This window comes from Heterodontus francisci, unplaced genomic scaffold, assembly GCF_036365525.1.
Source record: "Heterodontus francisci isolate sHetFra1 unplaced genomic scaffold, sHetFra1.hap1 HAP1_SCAFFOLD_1533, whole genome shotgun sequence".
NCBI lineage: Eukaryota > Metazoa > Chordata > Chondrichthyes > Heterodontiformes > Heterodontidae > Heterodontus > Heterodontus francisci.
In genome coordinates this window covers 34,511-54,061 of record NW_027141579.1, presented here as the reverse complement: position 1 = coordinate 54,061, position 19,551 = coordinate 34,511, and the positions used below count along the sequence as shown (strand labels likewise).

Genomic DNA, 19,551 nt, shown 5'->3' with positions numbered 1-19,551 from the left:
AATATTTGGGATTGTGTGAATATTTGGGAGAGTGTGAATATTTGGGAGAGTGTGAATATTTGAGGAGGTTTTGAATATTTGAGAGTGTGTGAATATTTGATGAGGATTTGAATATTTGGGATTGTGTGAATATTTGGGAGAGTGTGAATATTTGGGAGAGTGTGAATATTTGAGGAGGGTTTGAATATTTGGGAGTGTGTGAATATTTGAGGAGGGTTTGAATATTTGAGGAGGTTGTGAATATTTGAGGAGGTTGTGAATATTTGGGAGAGTGTGAATATTTGGGTGTATGAGAATATTTGAGGAGGTTGTGAATATTTGGGAGTGTGTGAATATTTGAGAGTGTGTGAATATTTGAGAGTGTGTGAATATTTGAGATTGTGTGAATATTTGAGAGTGTGTGAATATTTGGGAGTGTGTGAATATTTGAGAGTGTGTGAATATTTGAGATTGTGTGAATATTTGAGAGTGTGTGAATATTTGAGGAGGGTTTGAATATTTGAGGAGGTTGTGAATATTTGGGAGTGTGTGAATATTTGAGATTGTGTGAATATTTGAGAGTGTGTGAATATTTGGGAGTGTGTGAATATTTGAGAGTGTGTGAATATTTGGGAGTGTGTGAATATTTGAGAGTGTGTGAATATTTGAGATTGTGTGAATATTTGAGAGTGTGTGAATATTTGAGGAGGGTTTGAATATTTGAGGAGGTTGTGAATATTTGAGAATGTTTGAACATTTGGGAGTGTGTGAATATTTGAGGAGGTTGTGAATATTTGAGGAGGTTGTGAATATTTGAGGAGGTTGTGAATATTTGAGAGTGTGTGAATATTTGAGAGTGTGTGAATATTTGAGAGTGTGTGAATATTTGAGAGTGTGTGAATATTTGAGGAGGTTGTGAATATTTGAGGAGGTTGTGAATATTTGAGAGTGTGTGAATATTTGAGAGTGTGTGAATATTTGAGGAGGTTGTGAATATTTGAGGAGGTTGAGAATATTTGAGAGTGTGTGAATATTTGAGAGTGTGTGAATATTTGGGAGAGTGTGAATATTTGAGAGTGTGTGAATATTTGTGGAGGTTGTGAATATTTGAGGAGGTTGTGAATATTTGAGAGTGTGTGAATATTTGAGAGTGTGTGAATATTTGAGGAGGTTGTGAATATTTGAGAGTGTGTGAATATTTGAGAGTGAGTGAATATTTGAGGAGGTTGTGAATATTTGAGGAGGTTGTGAATATTTGAGAGTGTGTGAATATTTGAGAGTGTGTGAATATTTGAGAGTGTGTGAATATTTGAGGAGATTGTGAATATTTGAGAGTGTGTGAATATTTGAGAGTGTGTGAATATTTGAGAGTGTGTGAATATTTGAGAGTGTGTGAATATTTGAGAGTGTGTGAATATTTGTGGAGGTTGTGAATATTTGAGGAGGTTGTGAATATTTGAGAGTGTGTGAATATTTGAGAGTGTGTGAATATTTGAGAGTGTGTGAATATTTGAGGAGGTTGTGAATATTTGAGGAGGTTGTGAATATTTGAGAGTGTGTGAATATTTGAGGAGGTTGTGAATATTTGAGAGTGTGTGAATATTTGAGAGTGTGTGAATATTTGAGAGTGTGTGAATATTTGAGGAGGTTGTGAATATTTGAGAGTGTGTGAATATTTGAGAGTGTGTGAATATTTGAGGAGGTTGTGAATATTTGAGAGTGTGTGAATATTTGAGAGTGTGTGAATATTTGAGAGTGTGTGAATATTTGAGGAGGTTGTGAATATTTGAGGAGGTTGTGAATATTTGAGAGTGTGTGAATATTTGAGAGTGTGTGAATATTTGAGAGTGTGTGAATATTTGAGGAGGTTGTGAATATTTGAGAGTGTGTGAATATTTGAGAGTGTGTGAATATTTGAGAGTGTGTGAATATTTGAGGAGGTTGTGAATATTTGAGAGTGTGTGAATATTTGAGAGTGTGTGAATATTTGAGAGTGTGTGAATATTTGAGGAGGTTGTGAATATTTGAGAGTGTGTGAATATTTGAGAGTGTGTGAATATTTGAGAGTGTGTGAATATTTGAGGAGGTTGTGAATATTTGAGAGTGTGTGAATATTTGAGAGTGTGTGAATATTTGAGAGTGTGTGAATATTTGAGAGTGTGTGAATATTTGAGGAGGTTGTGAATATTTGAGGAGGTTGTGAATATTTGAGAGTGTGTGAATATTTGGGGAGGTTGTGAATATTTGAGAGTGTGTGAATATTTGAGGAGTGTGAGAATATTTGGGAGTGTGAATATTTGAGAGTGTGTGAATATTTGGGAGTGTGAATATTTGAGAGTGTGTGAATATTTGAGAGTGTGTGAATATTTGAGAGTGTGTGAATATTTGAGGAGGTTGTGAATATTTGAGAGTGTGTGAATATTTGAGAGTGTGTGAATATTTGATGAGGGTTTGAATATTTGAGGAGGTTGTGAATATTTGAGAGTGTGTGAATATTTGAGAGTGTGTGAATATTTGAGAGTGTGTGAATATTTGAGGAGGTTGTGAATATTTGAGGAGGTTGTGAATATTTGAGAGTGTGTGAATATTTGAGGAGGTTGTGAATATTTGAGGAGGTTGTGAATATTTGAGAGTGTGTGAATATTTGAGAGTGTGTGAATATTTGAGAGTGTGTGAATATTTGAGAGTGTGTGAATATTTGAGGGTGGGTGAATATTTGAGAGTGTGTGAATATTTGAGAGTGTGTGAATATTTGAGAGTGTGTGAATATTTGAGGAGGTTGTGAATATTTGAGGAGGTTGTGAATATTTGAGGAGGTTGTGAATATTTGAGAGTGTGTGAATATTTGAGAGTGTGTGAATATTTGAGGAGGTTGTGAATATTTGAGAGTGTGTGAATATTTGAGAGTGTGTGAATATATGAGAGTGTGTGAATATTTGAGGGTGGGTGAATATTTGAGGAGGTTGTGAATATTTGAGGAGGTTGTGAATATTTGAAAGTGTGTGAATATTTGAGGGTGGGTGAATATTTGAGGAGGTTGTGAATATTTGAGAGTGTGTGAATATTTGAGAGTGTGTGAATATTTGAGGAGGTTGTGAATATTTGAGAGTGTGTGAATATTTGAGAGTGTGTGAATATTTGAGGAGGTTGTGAATATTTGAGGAGGTTGTGAATATTTGAGGAGGTTGTGAATATTTGAGAGTGTGTGAATATTTGAGAGTGTGTGAATATTTGAGAGTGTGTGAATATTTGAGAGTGTGTGAATATTTGGGAGAGTGTGAATATTTGAGGAGGTTGTGAATATTTGAGGAGGTTGTGAATATTTGAGAGTGTGTGAATATTTGAGGAGGTTGTGAATATTTGAGGAGGTTGTGAATATTTGAGAGTGTGTGAATATTTGAGAGTGTGTGAATATTTGAGGAGGTTGTGAATATTTGAGAGTGTGTGAATATTTGAGAGTGTGTGAATATTTGAGAGTGTGTGAATATTTGAGAGTGTGTGAATATTTGAGGAGGTTGTGAATATTTGGGAGAGTGTGAATATTTGAGAGTGTGTGAATATTTGAGGAGGTTGTGAATATTTGAGGAGGTTGTGAATATTTGAGGAGGTTGTGAATATTTGAGGAGGTTGTGAATATTTGAGAGTGTGTGAATATTTGAGATTGTGTGAATATTTGAGAGTGTGTGAATATTTGGGAGTGTGTGAATATTTGAGAGTGTGTGAATATTTGAGGAGGGTTTGAATATTTGAGGAGGTTGTGAATATTTGAGGAGGTTGTGAATATTTGGGAGAGTGTGAATATTTGGGTGTATGAGAATATTTGAGGAGGTTGTGAATATTTGGGAGTGTGTGAATATTTGAGAGTGTGTGAATATTTGAGAGTGTGTGAATATTTGAGGAGGTTGTGAATATTTGGGAGAGTGTGAATATTTGGGTGTATGAGAATATTTGAGGAGGTTGTGAATATTTGGGAGTGTGTGAATATTTGAGAGTGTGTGAATATTTGGGGGTGGATGAATATTTGAGATTTTGTGAATATTTGAGAGTGTGTGAATATTTGGGAGTGTGTGAATATTTGAGAATGTTTGAACATTTGGGAGTGTGTGAATATTTGAGAGTGTGTGAATATTTGAGATTGTGTGAATATTTGAGAGTGTGTGAATATTTGGGGAGGTTGTGAATATTTGAGAGTGTGTGAATATTTGAGGAGTGTGAGAATATTTGGGAGTGTGAATATTTGAGAGTGTGTGAATATTTGGGAGTGTGAATATTTGAGAGTGTGTGAATATTTGAGAGTGTGTGAATATTTGAGAGTGTGTGAATATTTGAGGAGGTTGTGAATATTTGAGAGTGTGTGAATATTTGAGTGTGTGTGAATATTTGATGAGGGTTTGAATATTTGAGGAGGTTGTGAATATTTGAGAGTGTGTGAATATTTGAGAGTGTGTGAATATTTGAGAGTGTGTGAATATTTGTGGAGGTTGTGAATATTTGAGGAGGTTGTGAATATTTGAGAGTGTGTGAATATTTGAGAGTGTGTGACTATTTGATGAGGATTTGAATATTTGGGATTGTGTGAATATTTGGGAGAGTGTGAATATTTGGGAGAGTGTGAATATTTGAGGAGGTTTTGAATATTTGAGAGTGTGTGAATATTTGATGAGGATTTGAATATTTGGGATTGTGTGAATATTTGGGAGAGTGTGAATATTTGGGAGAGTGTGAATATTTGAGGAGGGTTTGAATATTTGGGAGTGTGTGAATATTTGAGGAGGGTTTGAATATTTGAGGAGGTTGTGAATATTTGAGGAGGTTGTGAATATTTGGGAGAGTGTGAATATTTGGGTGTATGAGAATATTTGAGGAGGTTGTGAATATTTGGGAGTGTGTGAATATTTGAGAGTGTGTGAATATTTGAGAGTGTGTGAATATTTGAGATTGTGTGAATATTTGAGAGTGTGTGAATATTTGGGAGTGTGTGAATATTTGAGAGTGTGTGAATATTTGAGATTGTGTGAATATTTGAGAGTGTGTGAATATTTGAGGAGGGTTTGAATATTTGAGGAGGTTGTGAATATTTGGGAGTGTGTGAATATTTGAGATTGTGTGAATATTTGAGAGTGTGTGAATATTTGGGAGTGTGTGAATATTTGAGAGTGTGTGAATATTTGGGAGTGTGTGAATATTTGAGAGTGTGTGAATATTTGAGATTGTGTGAATATTTGAGAGTGTGTGAATATTTGAGGAGGGTTTGAATATTTGAGGAGGTTGTGAATATTTGAGAATGTTTGAACATTTGGGAGTGTGTGAATATTTGAGGAGGTTGTGAATATTTGGGAGTGTGTGAATATTTGAGGAGGGTTTGAATATTTGAGGAGTGTGTGAATATTTGAGAGTGTGTGAATATTTGAGAGTGTGTGAATATTTGAGGAGGTTGTGAATATTTGAGAGTGTGTGAATATTTGAGGAGGTTGTGAATATTTGGGAGTGTGTGAATATTTGAGGAGGTTGTGAATATTTGAGATTGTGTGAATATTTGGGAGAGTGTGAATATTTGAGGAGGTTGTGAATATTTGAGATTGTGTGAATATTTGGGAGAGTGTGAATATTTGAGGAGGGTTTGAATATTTGAGGAGGTTGTGAATATTTGAGAATGTTTGAACATTTGGGAGTGTGTGAATATTTGAGGAGGTTGTGAATATTTGAGATTGTGTGAATATTTGGGAGAGTGTGAATATTTGAGGAGGGTTTGAATATTTGAGGAGGTTGTGAATATTTGAGAATGTTTGAACATTTGGGAGTGTGTGAATATTTGAGGAGGTTGTGAATATTTGGGAGTGTGTGAATATTTGGGAGTGTGTGAATATTTGGGAGAGTGTGAATATTTGAGGAGGGTTTGAATATTTGAGGAGGTTGTGAATATTTGGGAGTGTGTGAATATTTGGGAGTGTGTGAATATTTGGGAGTGTGTGAATATTTGAGGAGGTTGTGAATATTTGGGAGTGTGTGAATATTTGGGAGTGTGTGAATATTTGAGGAGGTTGTGAATATTTGAGGAGGTTGTGAATATTTGGGAGTGTGTGAATATTTGAGAGTGTGTGAATATTTGGGAGTGTGAATATTTGAGAGTGTGTGAATATTTGGGAGTGTGTGAATATTTGGGGGTGGATGAATATTTGAGATTTTGTGAATATTTGGGAGTGTGTGAATATTTGGGAGAGTGTGAATATTTGAGAATGTTTGAACATTTGGGAGTGTGTGAATATTTGAGATTGTGTGAATATTTGAGGAGGGTTTGAATATTTGGGAGTGTGTGAATATTTGAGAGTGTGTGAATATTTGGGAGTGTGTGAATATTTGAGGAGGGTTTGAATATTTGAGGAGGTTGTGAATATTTGGGAGTGTGAATATTTGAGGAGGGTTTGAATATTTGAGGAGGTTGTGAATATTTGGGAGTGTGAGCCATGTTTAGGGGATATTTTTACAGACAGTTGAGTGACACCGAGTTCAAACCTTCAGATCCTCCGACTGAGATAGTTTTCATCTCCAAGGACACGATCAATCCCCTCGACATCACCTGGGGACAGAAAGATAACAGAACAATTCACAAGGAGAAATTCAGACCAAGTGCAGAGGGTCAGAGTACAGAGGCTCAGGGGAAGGGGTGAGGGTTAGAGGACATGGACTGCGGGTGGGGTTCGGTCCCACACTGGGACCACAGTTCAGTTCTGAGTAGAGTATCATTTTCGTACCAGATAGAAAACGTCTAGGTCGTGCTGTTCCCCGTCATGCAGCCCCTTGATGGTGTAATGAACTTGCACATCGAGATCCGAATCACAGGGGATTTCCTCAGGGTGCTTCACGATCGTGAGGTAACTGTTAGACTTGGAGTAGAAGGGTTTGACCTGGTGTCGAGCTTTGCTGTGTCGGGGCAGTGTGCTGCGATAACTGTACTCATCATAATTGATTTGATAAATCGCCTGAAGAGAGCAAGAGAATAGGGAAACAGGTCAAGGAAACCCAGAGTCCATCCACACGGAGTCAACACATTGTCTCCAAAAACAACCCGACAGCAACTTGGATCATTCCAGAGATCCATCCCAGAATCTATTCCATGTTTCAGCAACTCTCTGTGACATAGAACATCTCCCTCATATTCATCACTACCGACTCAGACCATAATAACCTGGATAAACTCGCTCTCATTATCCACTCAGTACCTGATACCCTCTATAAACGCCCTCTCATGATCCACTCAGACCCTGATACCCTCTATAAACCCCCTCTCATTATCCACTCAGACCCTGATACCCTCTATAAACCCCCTCTCATTATCCACTCAGACCCTGATACCCTCTATAAACCCCCTCTCATTATCCTCTCAGTACCTGATACCCTCTATAAACCCCCTCTCATTATCCACTCAGACCCTGATACCCTCTATAAACCCCCTCTCATTATCCTCTCAGTACCTGATACCCTCTATAAACCCCCTCTCATTATCCACTCAGTCCCTGATACCCTCTATAAACCCCCTCTCATTATCCACTCAGACCCTGATACCCTCAATAAACCCCCTCTCATTATCCACTCAGACCCTGATCCCCTCTATAAACCCCCTCTCATTATCCACTCAGTCCCTGATACCCTCTATAAACCCCCTCTCATTATCCACTCAGACCCTGATACCCTCTATAAACCCCCTCTCATTATCCACTCAGACCCTGATACCCTCAATAAACCCCCTCTCATTATCCACTCAGACCCTGATCCCCTCTATAAACCCCCTCTCATTATCCACTCAGTCCCTGATACCCTCTATAAACCCCCTCTCATTATCCACTCAGTCCCTGATACCCTCTATAAATCCCCTCTCATTATCCACTCAGACCCTGATACCCTCTATAAACCCCCTCTCATTATCCACTCAGACCCTGATACCCTCTATAAACCCGCTCTCATTATCCACTCAGTCCCTGATACCCTCTATAAACCCCCTCTCATTATCCACTCAGTCCCTGATACCCTCTATAAACCCCCTCTCATTATCCACTCAGTCCCTGATACCCTCTATAAACCCCCTCTCATTATCCACTCAGACCCTGATACCCTCTATAAACCCCCTCTCATTATCCACTCAGTCCCTGATACCCTCTATAAACCCCCTCTCATTATCCACTCAGTCCCTGATACCCTCTATAAACCCCCTCTCATTATCCACTCAGTCCCTGATACCCTCTATAAACCCCCTCTCATTATCCACTCAGACCCTGATACCCTCTATAAACCCCCTCTCATTATCCACTCAGTCCCTGATACCCTCTATAAACCCCCTCTCATTATCCACTCAGACCCTGATACCCTCTATAAACCCCCTCTCATTATCCACTCAGTCCCTGATACCCTCTATAAACCCCCTCTCATTATCCACTCAGACCCTGATACCCTCTATAAACCCCCTCTCATTATCCACTCAGTCCCTGATACCCTCTATAAATCCCCTCTCATTATCCACTCAGTACCTGATACCCTCTATAAACCACCTCTCATTATCCACTCAGTCCCTGATACCCTCTATAAACCCCCTCTCATTATCCACTCAGTCCCTGATACCCTCTATAAATCCCCTCTCATTATCCACTCAGTCCCTGATACCCTCTATAAACCCCCTCTCATTATCCACTCAGACCCTGATACCCTCTATAAACCCCCTCTCATTATCCACTCAGTCCCTGATACCCTCTATAAACCCCCTCTCATTATCCACTCAGTCCCTGATACCCTCTATAATCCCCCTCTCATTATCCACTCAGTCCCTGATACCCTCTATAAACCCCCTCTCATTATCCACTCAGACCCTGATACCCTCTATAAACCCCCTCTCATTATCCACTCAGTACCTGATACCCTCTATAAACCCCTTCTCATTATCCACTCAGTCCCTGATACCCTCTATAAACCCCCTCTCATTATCCACTCAGACCCTGATACCCTCTATAAACCCCCTCTCATTATCCACTCAGTCCCTGATACCCTCTATAAATCCCCCTCTCATTATCCACTCAGTCCCTGATACCCTCTATAAAACCCCTCTCATTATCCACTCAGTCCCTGATACCCTCTATAAACCCCCTCTCATTATCCACTCAGTCCCTGATACCCTCTATAAACCACCTCTCATTATCCACTCAGTCCCTGATACCCTCTATAAACCCCCTCTCATTATCCACTCAGTCCCTGATACCCTCTATAAATCCCCCTCTCATTATCCACTCAGTCCCTGATACCCTCTATAAAACCCCTCTCATTATCCACTCAGTCCCTGATACCCTCTATAAACCCCCTCTCATTATCCACTCAGTCCCTGATACCCTCTATAAACCCCCTCTCATTATCCCCTGAGACCCTGATACCATCTAGCTCACCAGGATGGAGAGGGGGTCTTGCCCCCAGGATGAGGTATCCAATGAGAAAGTTGCCATCCCGTCTTGATCTGAGATCAATTGTTGTAAACCGGGTTTCTGTGAGTTGAAAATATAGATGGTGGCATTCGGAACCGGACGGCCAGTGGAATGGGAAATTTTCACCTGTGGACAAAGAACGAAGCTTTTAGAGAACAGCTCTACTGAATGACCCTGAATCTTTTAGCAGTGTTTGTGTAGGAGAGTTTAACTCTGTATATATTACACAGTGTGTGTGTAGGAGAGTTTAACTCTGTATATATTACACAGTGTGTGTGTCGGAGAGTTTAACTCTGTATATATTACACAGTGTGTGTGTAGGAGAGTTTAACTCTGTATATATTACACAGTGTGTGTGTCGGAGAGTTTAACTCTGTATATATTACACAGTGTGTGTAGGAGAGTTTAACTCTGTATATGTTACACAGTGTGTGTGTAGGAGAGTTTAACTCTGTATATATTACACAGTGTGTGTGTAGGGGAGTTTAACTCTGTATATATTACACAGTGTGTGTGTAGGAGAGTTTAACTCTGTATCTATTACACAGTGTGTGTGTAGGAGAGTTTAACTCTGTATATATTACACAGTGTGTGTGTAGGGGAGTTTAACTCTGTATATATTACACAGTGTGTATGTAGGAGAGTTTAACTCTGTATATATTACACAGTGTGTGTGTAGGAGAGTTTAACCCTGTATATATTACACAGAGTGTGTGTAGGAGAGTTTAACTCTGTATATATTACACAGTGTGTGTGTAGGAGAGTTTAACCCTCTATATATTACACAGTGTGTGTGTAGGAGAGTTTAACTCTGTATATATTATACAGTGTGTGTGTAGGGGAGTTTAACTCTGTATATATTACACAGAGTGTGTGTAGGGGAGTTTAACTCTGTATATATTACACAGTGTGTGTGTAGGAGAGTTTAACTCTGTATATATTACACAGTGTGTGTGTAGGGGCGTTTAACTCTGTATATATTACACAGTGTGTATGTAGGAGAGTTTAACTCTGTATATATTACACAGTGTGCGTGTAGGAGAGTTTAACTCTGTATATATTACACAGTGTGCGTGTAGGAGAGTTTAACTCTGTATATATTACACAGTGTGCGTGTAGGAGAGTTTAACTCTGTATATATTACACAGTGTGCGTGTAGGAGAGTTTAACCCTGTATATATTACACAGTGTGTGTGTAGGAGAGTTTAACTCTGTATATATTACACAGTGTGTGTGTAGGAGAGTTTAACTCTGTATATATTACACAGTGTGTGTGTCGGAGAGTTTAACTCTGTATATATTACACAGTGTGTGTGTAGGAGAGTTTAACTCTGTATATATTACACAGTGTGTGTGTCGGAGAGTTTAACTCTGTATATATTACACAGTGTGTGTGTAGGAGAGTTTAACTCTGTATATATTACACAGTGTGTGTGTCGGAGAGTTTAACTCTGTATATATTACACAGTGTGTGTGTAGGAGAGTTTAACTCTGTATATATTACACAGTGTGTGTGTAGGAGAGTTTAACTCTGTATATATTACACAGTGTGTGTGTAGGAGAGTTTAACTCTGTATATATTACACAGTGTGTGTGTCGGAGAATTTAACTCTGTATATATTACACAGTGTGTGTGTAGGAGAGTTTAACTCTGTATATATTACACAGTGTGTGTGTAGGAGAGTTTAACTCTGTATATATTACACAGTGTGTGTGTAGGAGAGTTTAACTCTGTATAAATTACACAGTGTGTGTGTAGGAGAGTTTAACTCTGTATATATTACACAGTGTGTGTGTAGGAGAGTTTAACTCTGTATATATTACACAGTGTGTGTGTCGGAGAGTTTAACTCTGTATATATTACACAGTGTGTGTGTAGGAGAGTTTAACTCTGTATATATTACACAGTGTGTGTGTCGGAGAGTTTAACTCTGTATATATTACACAGTGTGTGTGTAGGAGAGTTTAACTCTGTATATATTACACAGTGTGTGTGTAGGAGAGTTTAACTCTGTATATATGACACAGTGTGTGTGTAGGAGAGTTTAACTCTGTATATATTACACAGTGTGTGTGTAGGAGAGTTTAACTGTGCATATATTATACAGTGTGTGTGTTGGAGAGTTTAACTCTGTATGTATTACACAGTGTGTGTGTTGGAGAGTTTATCTCTGTATATATTATAGAGTGTGTGTGTAGGAGATTTTAACTCTGTATGTATTACACAGTGTGTGTGTCGGAGAGTTTAACTCTGTATATATTACACAGTGTGTGTGTAGGAGAGTTTAACTCTGTATATATTACACAGTGTGTGTGTAGGAGAGTTTAACTCTGTATATATTACACAGTGTGTGTGTAGGAGAGTTTAACTCTGTATATATTACACAGTGTGTGTGTAGGAGAGTTTAACTCTGTATATATTACACAGTGTGTGTGTAGGAGAGTTTAACTCTGTATATATTACACAGTGTGTGTGTAGGAGAGTTTAACTCTGTATATATTACACAGTGTGTGTAGGAGAGTTTAACTCTGTATATATTACACATTGTGTGTGTAGGAGAGTTTAACCCTGTATATATTACACAGTGTGTGTGTAGGAGAGTTTAACTCTGTATATATTACACAGTGTGTGTGTAGGAGAGTTTAACTCTGTATATATTACACAGTGTGTGTGTAGGAGAGTTTAACTCTGTATATATTACACAGTGTGTGTGGAGGAGAGTTTAACTCTGTATATATTACACAGTGTGTGTGTAGGCAAGTTTGACTCTGTATATATTACACAGTGTGTGTGTAGGAGAGATTGACTCTGCATATATTACACAGTGTGTGTGTCGGAGAGTTTAACTCTGTATATATTACACAGTGTGTGTGTAGGAGAGTTTAACTCTGTATATATTACACAGTGTGTGTGTCGGAGAGTTTAACTCTGTATATATTACACAGTGTGTGTGTAGGGGAGTTTAACTCTGTATATATTACACAGTGTGTGTGCAGGAGAGTTTAACTCTGTATATATTACACAGTTTGTGTGCAGGAGAGTTTAACTCTGTATATATTACACAGTGTGTGTGTAGGAGAGTTTAACTCTGTACATATTACACAGTGTCTGTGTAGCAGAGTTTAACTCTGTATATATTACACAGTGTGTGTGTAGGAGAGTTTAACTCTGTATATATTACACAGTGTGTGTGTAGGAGAGTTTAACTCTGTATATATGACACAGTGTGTGTGTAGGAGAGTTTAACTCTGCATATATTACACAGTGTGTGTGTAGGGGAGTTTAACTCTGTATATATTACACAGTGTGTGTGTAGGGGAGTTTATCTCTGTATATATTACACAGTGTGTGTGTAGGAGAGTTTAACTCTGTATATATTACACAGTGTGTGTTTAGGGGAGTTTAACTCTGTATATATTACACAGTGTGTGTGTAGGAGAGTTTAACTCTGTATATATTACACAGTGTGTGTGTCGGAGAGTTTAACTCTGTATATATTACACAGTGTGTGTGTAGGAGAGTTTAACTCTGTATATATTACACAGTGTGTGTGTAGGAGAGTTTAACTCTGTATATATTACACAGTGTGTGTGTAGGAGAGTTTAACTCTGTATAAATTACACAGTGTGTGTGTCGGAGAGTTTAACTCTGTATATATTACACAGTGTGTGTGTAGGAGAGTTTAACTCTGTATATATTACACAGTGTGTGTGTAGGAGAGTTTAACTCTGTATATATTACACAGTGTGTGTGTAGGAGAGTTTAACTCTGTATATATTACACAGTGTATGTGTGGGAGAGTTTAACCCTCTGTATATTACACAGTGTGTGTAGGAGAGTTTAAATCTGTATTTATTACACAGTGTGTGTTTAGGAGAGTTTAACTCCGTATATATTACACAGTGTGTGTGTAGGAGAGTTTGACTCTGTATATATTACACAGTGTGTGTGTCGGAGAGTTTAACTCTGTATATATTACACAGTGTGTGTGTTGGAGAGTTTAACTCTGTATATATTACACAGTGTGTGTGTAGGAGAGTTTAACTCTGTATATATTACACAGTGTGTGTGTCGGAGAGTTTAACTCTGTATATATTACACAGTGTGTGTGTAGGAGAGTTTAACTCCGTATATATTACACAGTGTGTGTGTAGGAGAGTTTGACTCTGTATATATTACACAGTGTGTGTGTCGGAGAGTTTAACTCCGTATATATTACACAGTGTGTGTGTTGGAGAGTTTAACTCTGTATATATTACACAGTGTGTGTGTAGGAGAGTTTAACTCTGTATATATTACACAGTGTGTGTGTAGGAGAGTTTGACTCTGTATATATTACACAGTGTGTGTGTAGGAGAGTTTAACTCTGTATATATTACACAGTGTGTGTGTTGATGATTGTAACTGTGTGTATATTACACAGTGTGTGTAGGAGAGTTTAACTCTGTATATATTACACAGTGTGTGTGTAGGGGAGTTTAACTCTGTATATATTACACAGTGTGTGTGTAGGGGAGTTTATCTCTGTCTATATTACACAGTGTGTGTGTAGGAGAGTTTAACTCTGTATATATTACACAGTGTGTGTTTAGGGGAGTTTAACCCTGTATATATTACACAGTGTGTGTGTAGGAGAGTTTAACTCTGTATATATTACACAGTGTGTGTGTCGGAGAGTTTAACTCTGTATATATTACACAGTGTGTGTGCAGGAGAGTTTAACTCTGTATATATTACACAGTGTGTGTGTAGGAGAGTTTAACTCTGTATATATTACACAGTGTGTGTGTAGGAGAGTTTAACTCTGTATAAATTACACAGTGTATGTGTTGGAGAGTTTAACTCTGTATATATTACACAGTGTGTGTGTAGGAGAGTTTGACTCTGTATATATTACACAGTGTGTGTGTAGGAGAGTTTAACTATGTATATATTACACAGTGTGTGTGTAGGAGAGTTTAACTCTGTATATATTACACAGTGTATGTGTGGGAGAGTTTAACCCTCTGTATATTACACAGTGTGTGTAGGAGAGTTTAACTCTGTATATATTACACAGTGTGTGTGTAGGAGAGTTTAACTCTGTATTTATTACACAGTGTGTGTGTAGGAGAGTTTAACTCTGTATTTATTACACAGTGTGTGTGTAGGAGAGTTTAACTCCGTATATATTACACAGTGTGTGTGTAGGAGAGTTTGACTCTGTATATATTACACAGTGTGTGTGTCGGAGAGTTTAACTCTGTATATATTACACAGTGTGTGTGTTGGAGAGTTTAACTCTGTATATATTACACAGTGTGTGTGTAGGAGAGTTTAACTCTGTATTTATTACACAGTGTGTGTGTAGGAGAGTTTAACTCTGTATATATTACACAGTGTGTGTGTAGGAGAGTTTAACTCTGTATTTATTACACAGTGTGTGTGTAGGAGAGTTTAACTCCGTATATATTACACAGTGTGTGTGTAGGAGAGTTTGACTCTGTATATATTACACAGTGTGTGTGTCGGAGAGTTTAACTCTGTATATATTACACAGTGTGTGTGTTGGAGAGTTTAACTCTGTATATATTACAGAGTGTGTCTGTTGGAGAGTTTAACTCTGTATATATTACACAGTGTGTGTGTAGGAGAGTTTAACTCTGTATATATTACACAGTGTGTGTGTAGGAGAGTTTAATCCTCTATATATTACATAGTGTGTGTGTAGGAGAGTTTAACTCTGTATATATTACACAGTGTGTGTGTCGGAGAGTTTAACTCTGTATATATTACACAGTGTGTGTGTAGGAGAGTTTAACTCCGTATATATTACACAGTGTGTGTGTAGGAGAGTTTGACTCTGTATATATTACACAGTGTGTGTGTCGGAGAGTTTAACTCTGTATATATTACACAGTGTGTGTGTAGGAGAGTTTGACTCTATATATATTACACAGTTTGTGTGTAGGAGAGTTTAACTCTGTATATATTACACAGTGTGTGTGTTGGTGATTGTAACTGTGTGTATATTACACAGTGTGTGTAGGAGAGTTTGACTCTGTATATATTACACAGTGTGTGTGTAGGAGGGTTTAACTCCGTATATATTACAGAGTGTGTGTGTAGGAGAGTTTAACCCTCCATATATTACACAGTGTGTGTGTTGGAGAGTTTAACTCTGTATATATTACACAGTGTGTGTGTAGGAGAGTTTAACTCTGTATATATTGCACAGTGTGTGTGTAGGAGAGTTTAACTCTGTATATATTACACAGTGTGTGTGTCGGAGAGTTTGACTCTGTATATATTACACAGTGTGTGTGTAGGGGAGTTTAACTCTGTATATATTACACAGTGTGTCTGTTGGAGAGTTTAACTCTGTATATATTACACAGTGTGTGTGTCGGAGAGTTTAACTCTGTATATATTACACAGTGTGTGTGTAGGAGAGTTTAACTCTGTATATATTACACAGTGTGTGTGTAGGAGAGTTTGACTCTGTATATATTAAACAGTGTGTGTGTCGGAGAGTTTAACTCTGTATATATTACACAGTGTGTGTTTAGGAGAGTTTAACTCCGTATATATTACACAGTGTGTGTGTAGGAGAGTTTGACTCTGTATATATTACACAGTGTGTGTGTCGGAGAGTTTAACTCTGTATATATTACACAGTGTGTGTGTAGGAGAGTTTAACTCCGTATATATTACACAGTGTGTGTGTAGGGGAGTTTAACTCTGTATATATTACACAGTGTGTCTGTTGGAGAGTTTAACTCTGTATATATTACACAGTGTGTGTGTCGGAGAGTTTAACTCTGTATATATTACACAGTGTGTGTGTAGGAGAGTTTAACTCTGTATATATTACACAGTGTGTGTAGGAGAGTTTAACTCTGTATATATTACACAGTGTGTGTGTTGGAGAGTTTAACTCTGTATATATTACACAGTGTGCGTGTCGGAGAGTTTAACTCTGTATATATTACACAGTGTGTGTGTAGGAGAGTTTAACTCTGTATATATTACACAGTGTGTGTGTAGGGGAGTTTGACTCTGTATATATTAGACAGTGTGTGTGTAGGAGAGTTTAACTCTGTATATATTACACAGTGTGTGTGTAGGAGAGTTTGACTCTGTATATATTACACAGTGTCTGTGTAGGGGAGTTTGACTCTGTATATATTACAGAGTGTGTGTAGGAGAGTTTAACTCTGTATATATTACACAGTGTGTGTGTTGGAGAGTTTAACCCTGTATATATTACACAGTGTGTGTGTAGGAGAGTTTAACTCTGTATATATTACACAGTGTGTGTGTAGGAGAGTTTGACTCTGTATATATTACACAGTGTCTGTGTAGGGGAGTTTGACTCTGTATATATTACACAGTGTCTGTGTAGGGGAGTTTGACTCTGTATATATTACACAGTGTGTGTGTAGGAGAGTTTAACTCTGTATATATTACACAGTGTGTGTGTTGGAGAGTTTGACTCTGTATATATTACAGAGTGTGTCTGTTGGAGAGTTTAACTCTGTATATATTACACAGTGTGTGTGTAGGAGAGTTTAACTCTGTATATATTACACAGTGTGTGTGTAGGAGAGTTTAACCCTCTATATATTACACAGTGTGTGTGTAGGAGAGTTTAACTCTGTATATATTACACAGTGTGTGTGTCGGAGAGTTTAACTCTGTATATATTACACAGTGTGTGTGTAGGAGAGTTTAACTCCGTATATATTACACAGTGTGTGTGTAGGAGAGTTTGACTCTGTATATATTACACAGTGTGTGTGTCGGAGAGTTTAACTCTGTATATATTACACAGTGTGTGTGTTGGAGAGTTTAACTCTGTATATATTACACAGTGTGTGTGTAGGAGAGTTTAACTCTGTATATATTACACAGTGTGTGTGTAGGAGAGTTTGACTCTGTATATATTACACAGTGTGTGTGTAGGAGAGTTTAACTCTGTATATATTACACAGTGTGTGTGTTGGTGATTGTAACTGTGTGTATATTACACAGTGTGTGTAGGAGAGTTTAACTCAGTATATATTACACAGCGTGTGTGTAGGGGAGTTTAACTCTGTATATATTACACAGTGTGTGTGTAGGGGAGTTTATCTCTGTATATATTACACAGTGTGTGTGTAGGAGAGTTTAACTCTGTATATATTACACAGTGTGTGTTTAGGGGAGTTTAACGCTGTATATATTACACAGTGTGTGTGTAGGAGAGTTTAACTCTGTATATATTACACAGTGTGTGTGTCGGAGAGTTTAACTCTGTATATATTACACAGTGTGTGTGTAGGAGAGTTTAACTCTGTATATATTACACAGTGTGTGTGTAGGAGAGTTTAACTCTGTATATATTACACAGTGTGTGTGTAGGAGAGTTTAACTCTGTATAAATTACACAGTGTGTGTGTTGGAGAGTTTAACTCTGTATATATTACACAGTGTGTGTGTAGGAGAGTTTGACTCTGTATATATTACACAGTGTGTGTGTAGGAGAGTTTAACTCTGTATATATTACACAGTGTGTGTGTAGGAGAGTTTAACTCTGTATATATTACACAGTGTATGTGTGGGAGAGTTTAACCCTCTGTATATTACACAGTGTGTGTAGGAGAGTTTAAATCTGTATATATTACACAGTGTGTGTGTAGGAGAGTTTAACTCCGTATATATTACACAGTGTGTGTGTAGGAGAGTTTGACTCTGTATATATTACACAGTGTGTGTGTCGGAGAGTTTAACTCTGTATATATTACACAGTGTGTGTGTTGGAGAGTTTAACTCTGTATATATTACAGAGTGTGTCTGTTGGAGAGTTTAACTCTGTATATATTACACAGTGTGTGTGTAGGAGAGTTTAACTCTGTATATATTACACAGTGTGTGTGTAGGAGAGTTTAATCCTCTATATATTACATAGTGTGTGTGTAGGAGAGTTTAACTCTGTATATATTACACAGTGTGTGTGTCGGAGAGTTTAACTCTGTATATATTACACAGTGTGTGTGTAGGAGAGTTTAACTCCGTATATATTACACAGTGTGTGTGTAGGAGAGTTTGACTCTGTATATATTACACAGTGTGTGTGTCGGAGAGTTTAACTCTGTATATATTACACAGTGTGTGTGTTGGAGAGTTTAACTCTGTATATATTACACAGTGTGTGTGTAGGAGAGTTTAACTCTGTATATATTACACAGTGTGTGTGTAGGAGAGTTTGACTCTGTATATATTACACAGTGTTTGTGTAGGAGAGTTTAACTCTGTATATATTACACAGTGTGTGTGTTGGTGATTGTAACTGTGTGTATATTACACAGTGTGTGTAGGAGAGTTTGACTCTGTATATATTACACAGTGTGTGTGTAGGAGGGTTTAACTCCGTATATATTACAGAGTGTGTGTGTAGGAGAGTTTAACCCTCCATATATTACACAGTGTGTGTGTTGGAGAGTTTAACTCTGTATATATTACACAGTGTGTGTGTAGGAGAGTTTAACTCTGTATATATTGCACAGTGTGTGTGTAGGAGAGTTTAACTCTGTATATATTACACAGTGTGTGTGTCGGAGAGTTTGACTCTGTATATATTACACAGTGTGTGTGTAGGAGAGTTTAACTCTGTATATATTACACAGTGTGTGTGTAGGGGAGTTTAACTCTGTATATATTACACAGTGTGTCTGTTGGAGAGTTTAACTCTGTATATATTACACAGTGTGTGTGTCGGAGAGTTTAACTCTGTATATATTACACAGTGTGTGTGTAGGAGAGTTTAACTCTGTATATATTACACAGTGTGTGTGTAGGAGAGTTTGACTCTGTATATATTAAACAGTGTATGTGTCGGAGAGTTTAACTCTGTATATATTACACAGTGTGTGTGTAGGAGAGTTTAACTCCGTATATATTACACAGTGTGTGTGTAGGAGAGTTTGACTCTGTATATATTACACAGTGTGTGTGTCGGAGAGTTTAACTCTGTATATATTACACAGTGTGTGTGTAGGAGAGTTTAACTCTGTATATATTACACAGTGTGTGTGTAGGGGAGTTTAACTCTGTATATATTACACAGTGTGTCTTTTGGAGAGTTTAACT

The 19,551-nt window shown here is 37.7% G+C and overlaps 1 protein-coding gene across 1 annotated transcript in view; it reads right to left on the bottom strand.

Moving 5' to 3' along the window:
• Window positions 1-6,492: 6,492 nt before the first annotated feature.
• The window catches only part of LOC137364044 (alpha-2-macroglobulin-like), a gene marked incomplete at both ends in the record, with an annotated part of 35,938 nt that continues 22,879 nt past the window's right edge, over window positions 6,493-19,551 (bottom strand). The window contains 3 exons of the mRNA XM_068027508.1: window positions 6,493-6,556; window positions 6,732-6,959; window positions 9,405-9,566. Of these exons, the coding sequence (XP_067883609.1) occupies window positions 6,493-6,556; window positions 6,732-6,959; window positions 9,405-9,566 (454 nt within the window). The remainder of the gene's footprint in view (window positions 6,557-6,731; window positions 6,960-9,404; window positions 9,567-19,551) is intronic.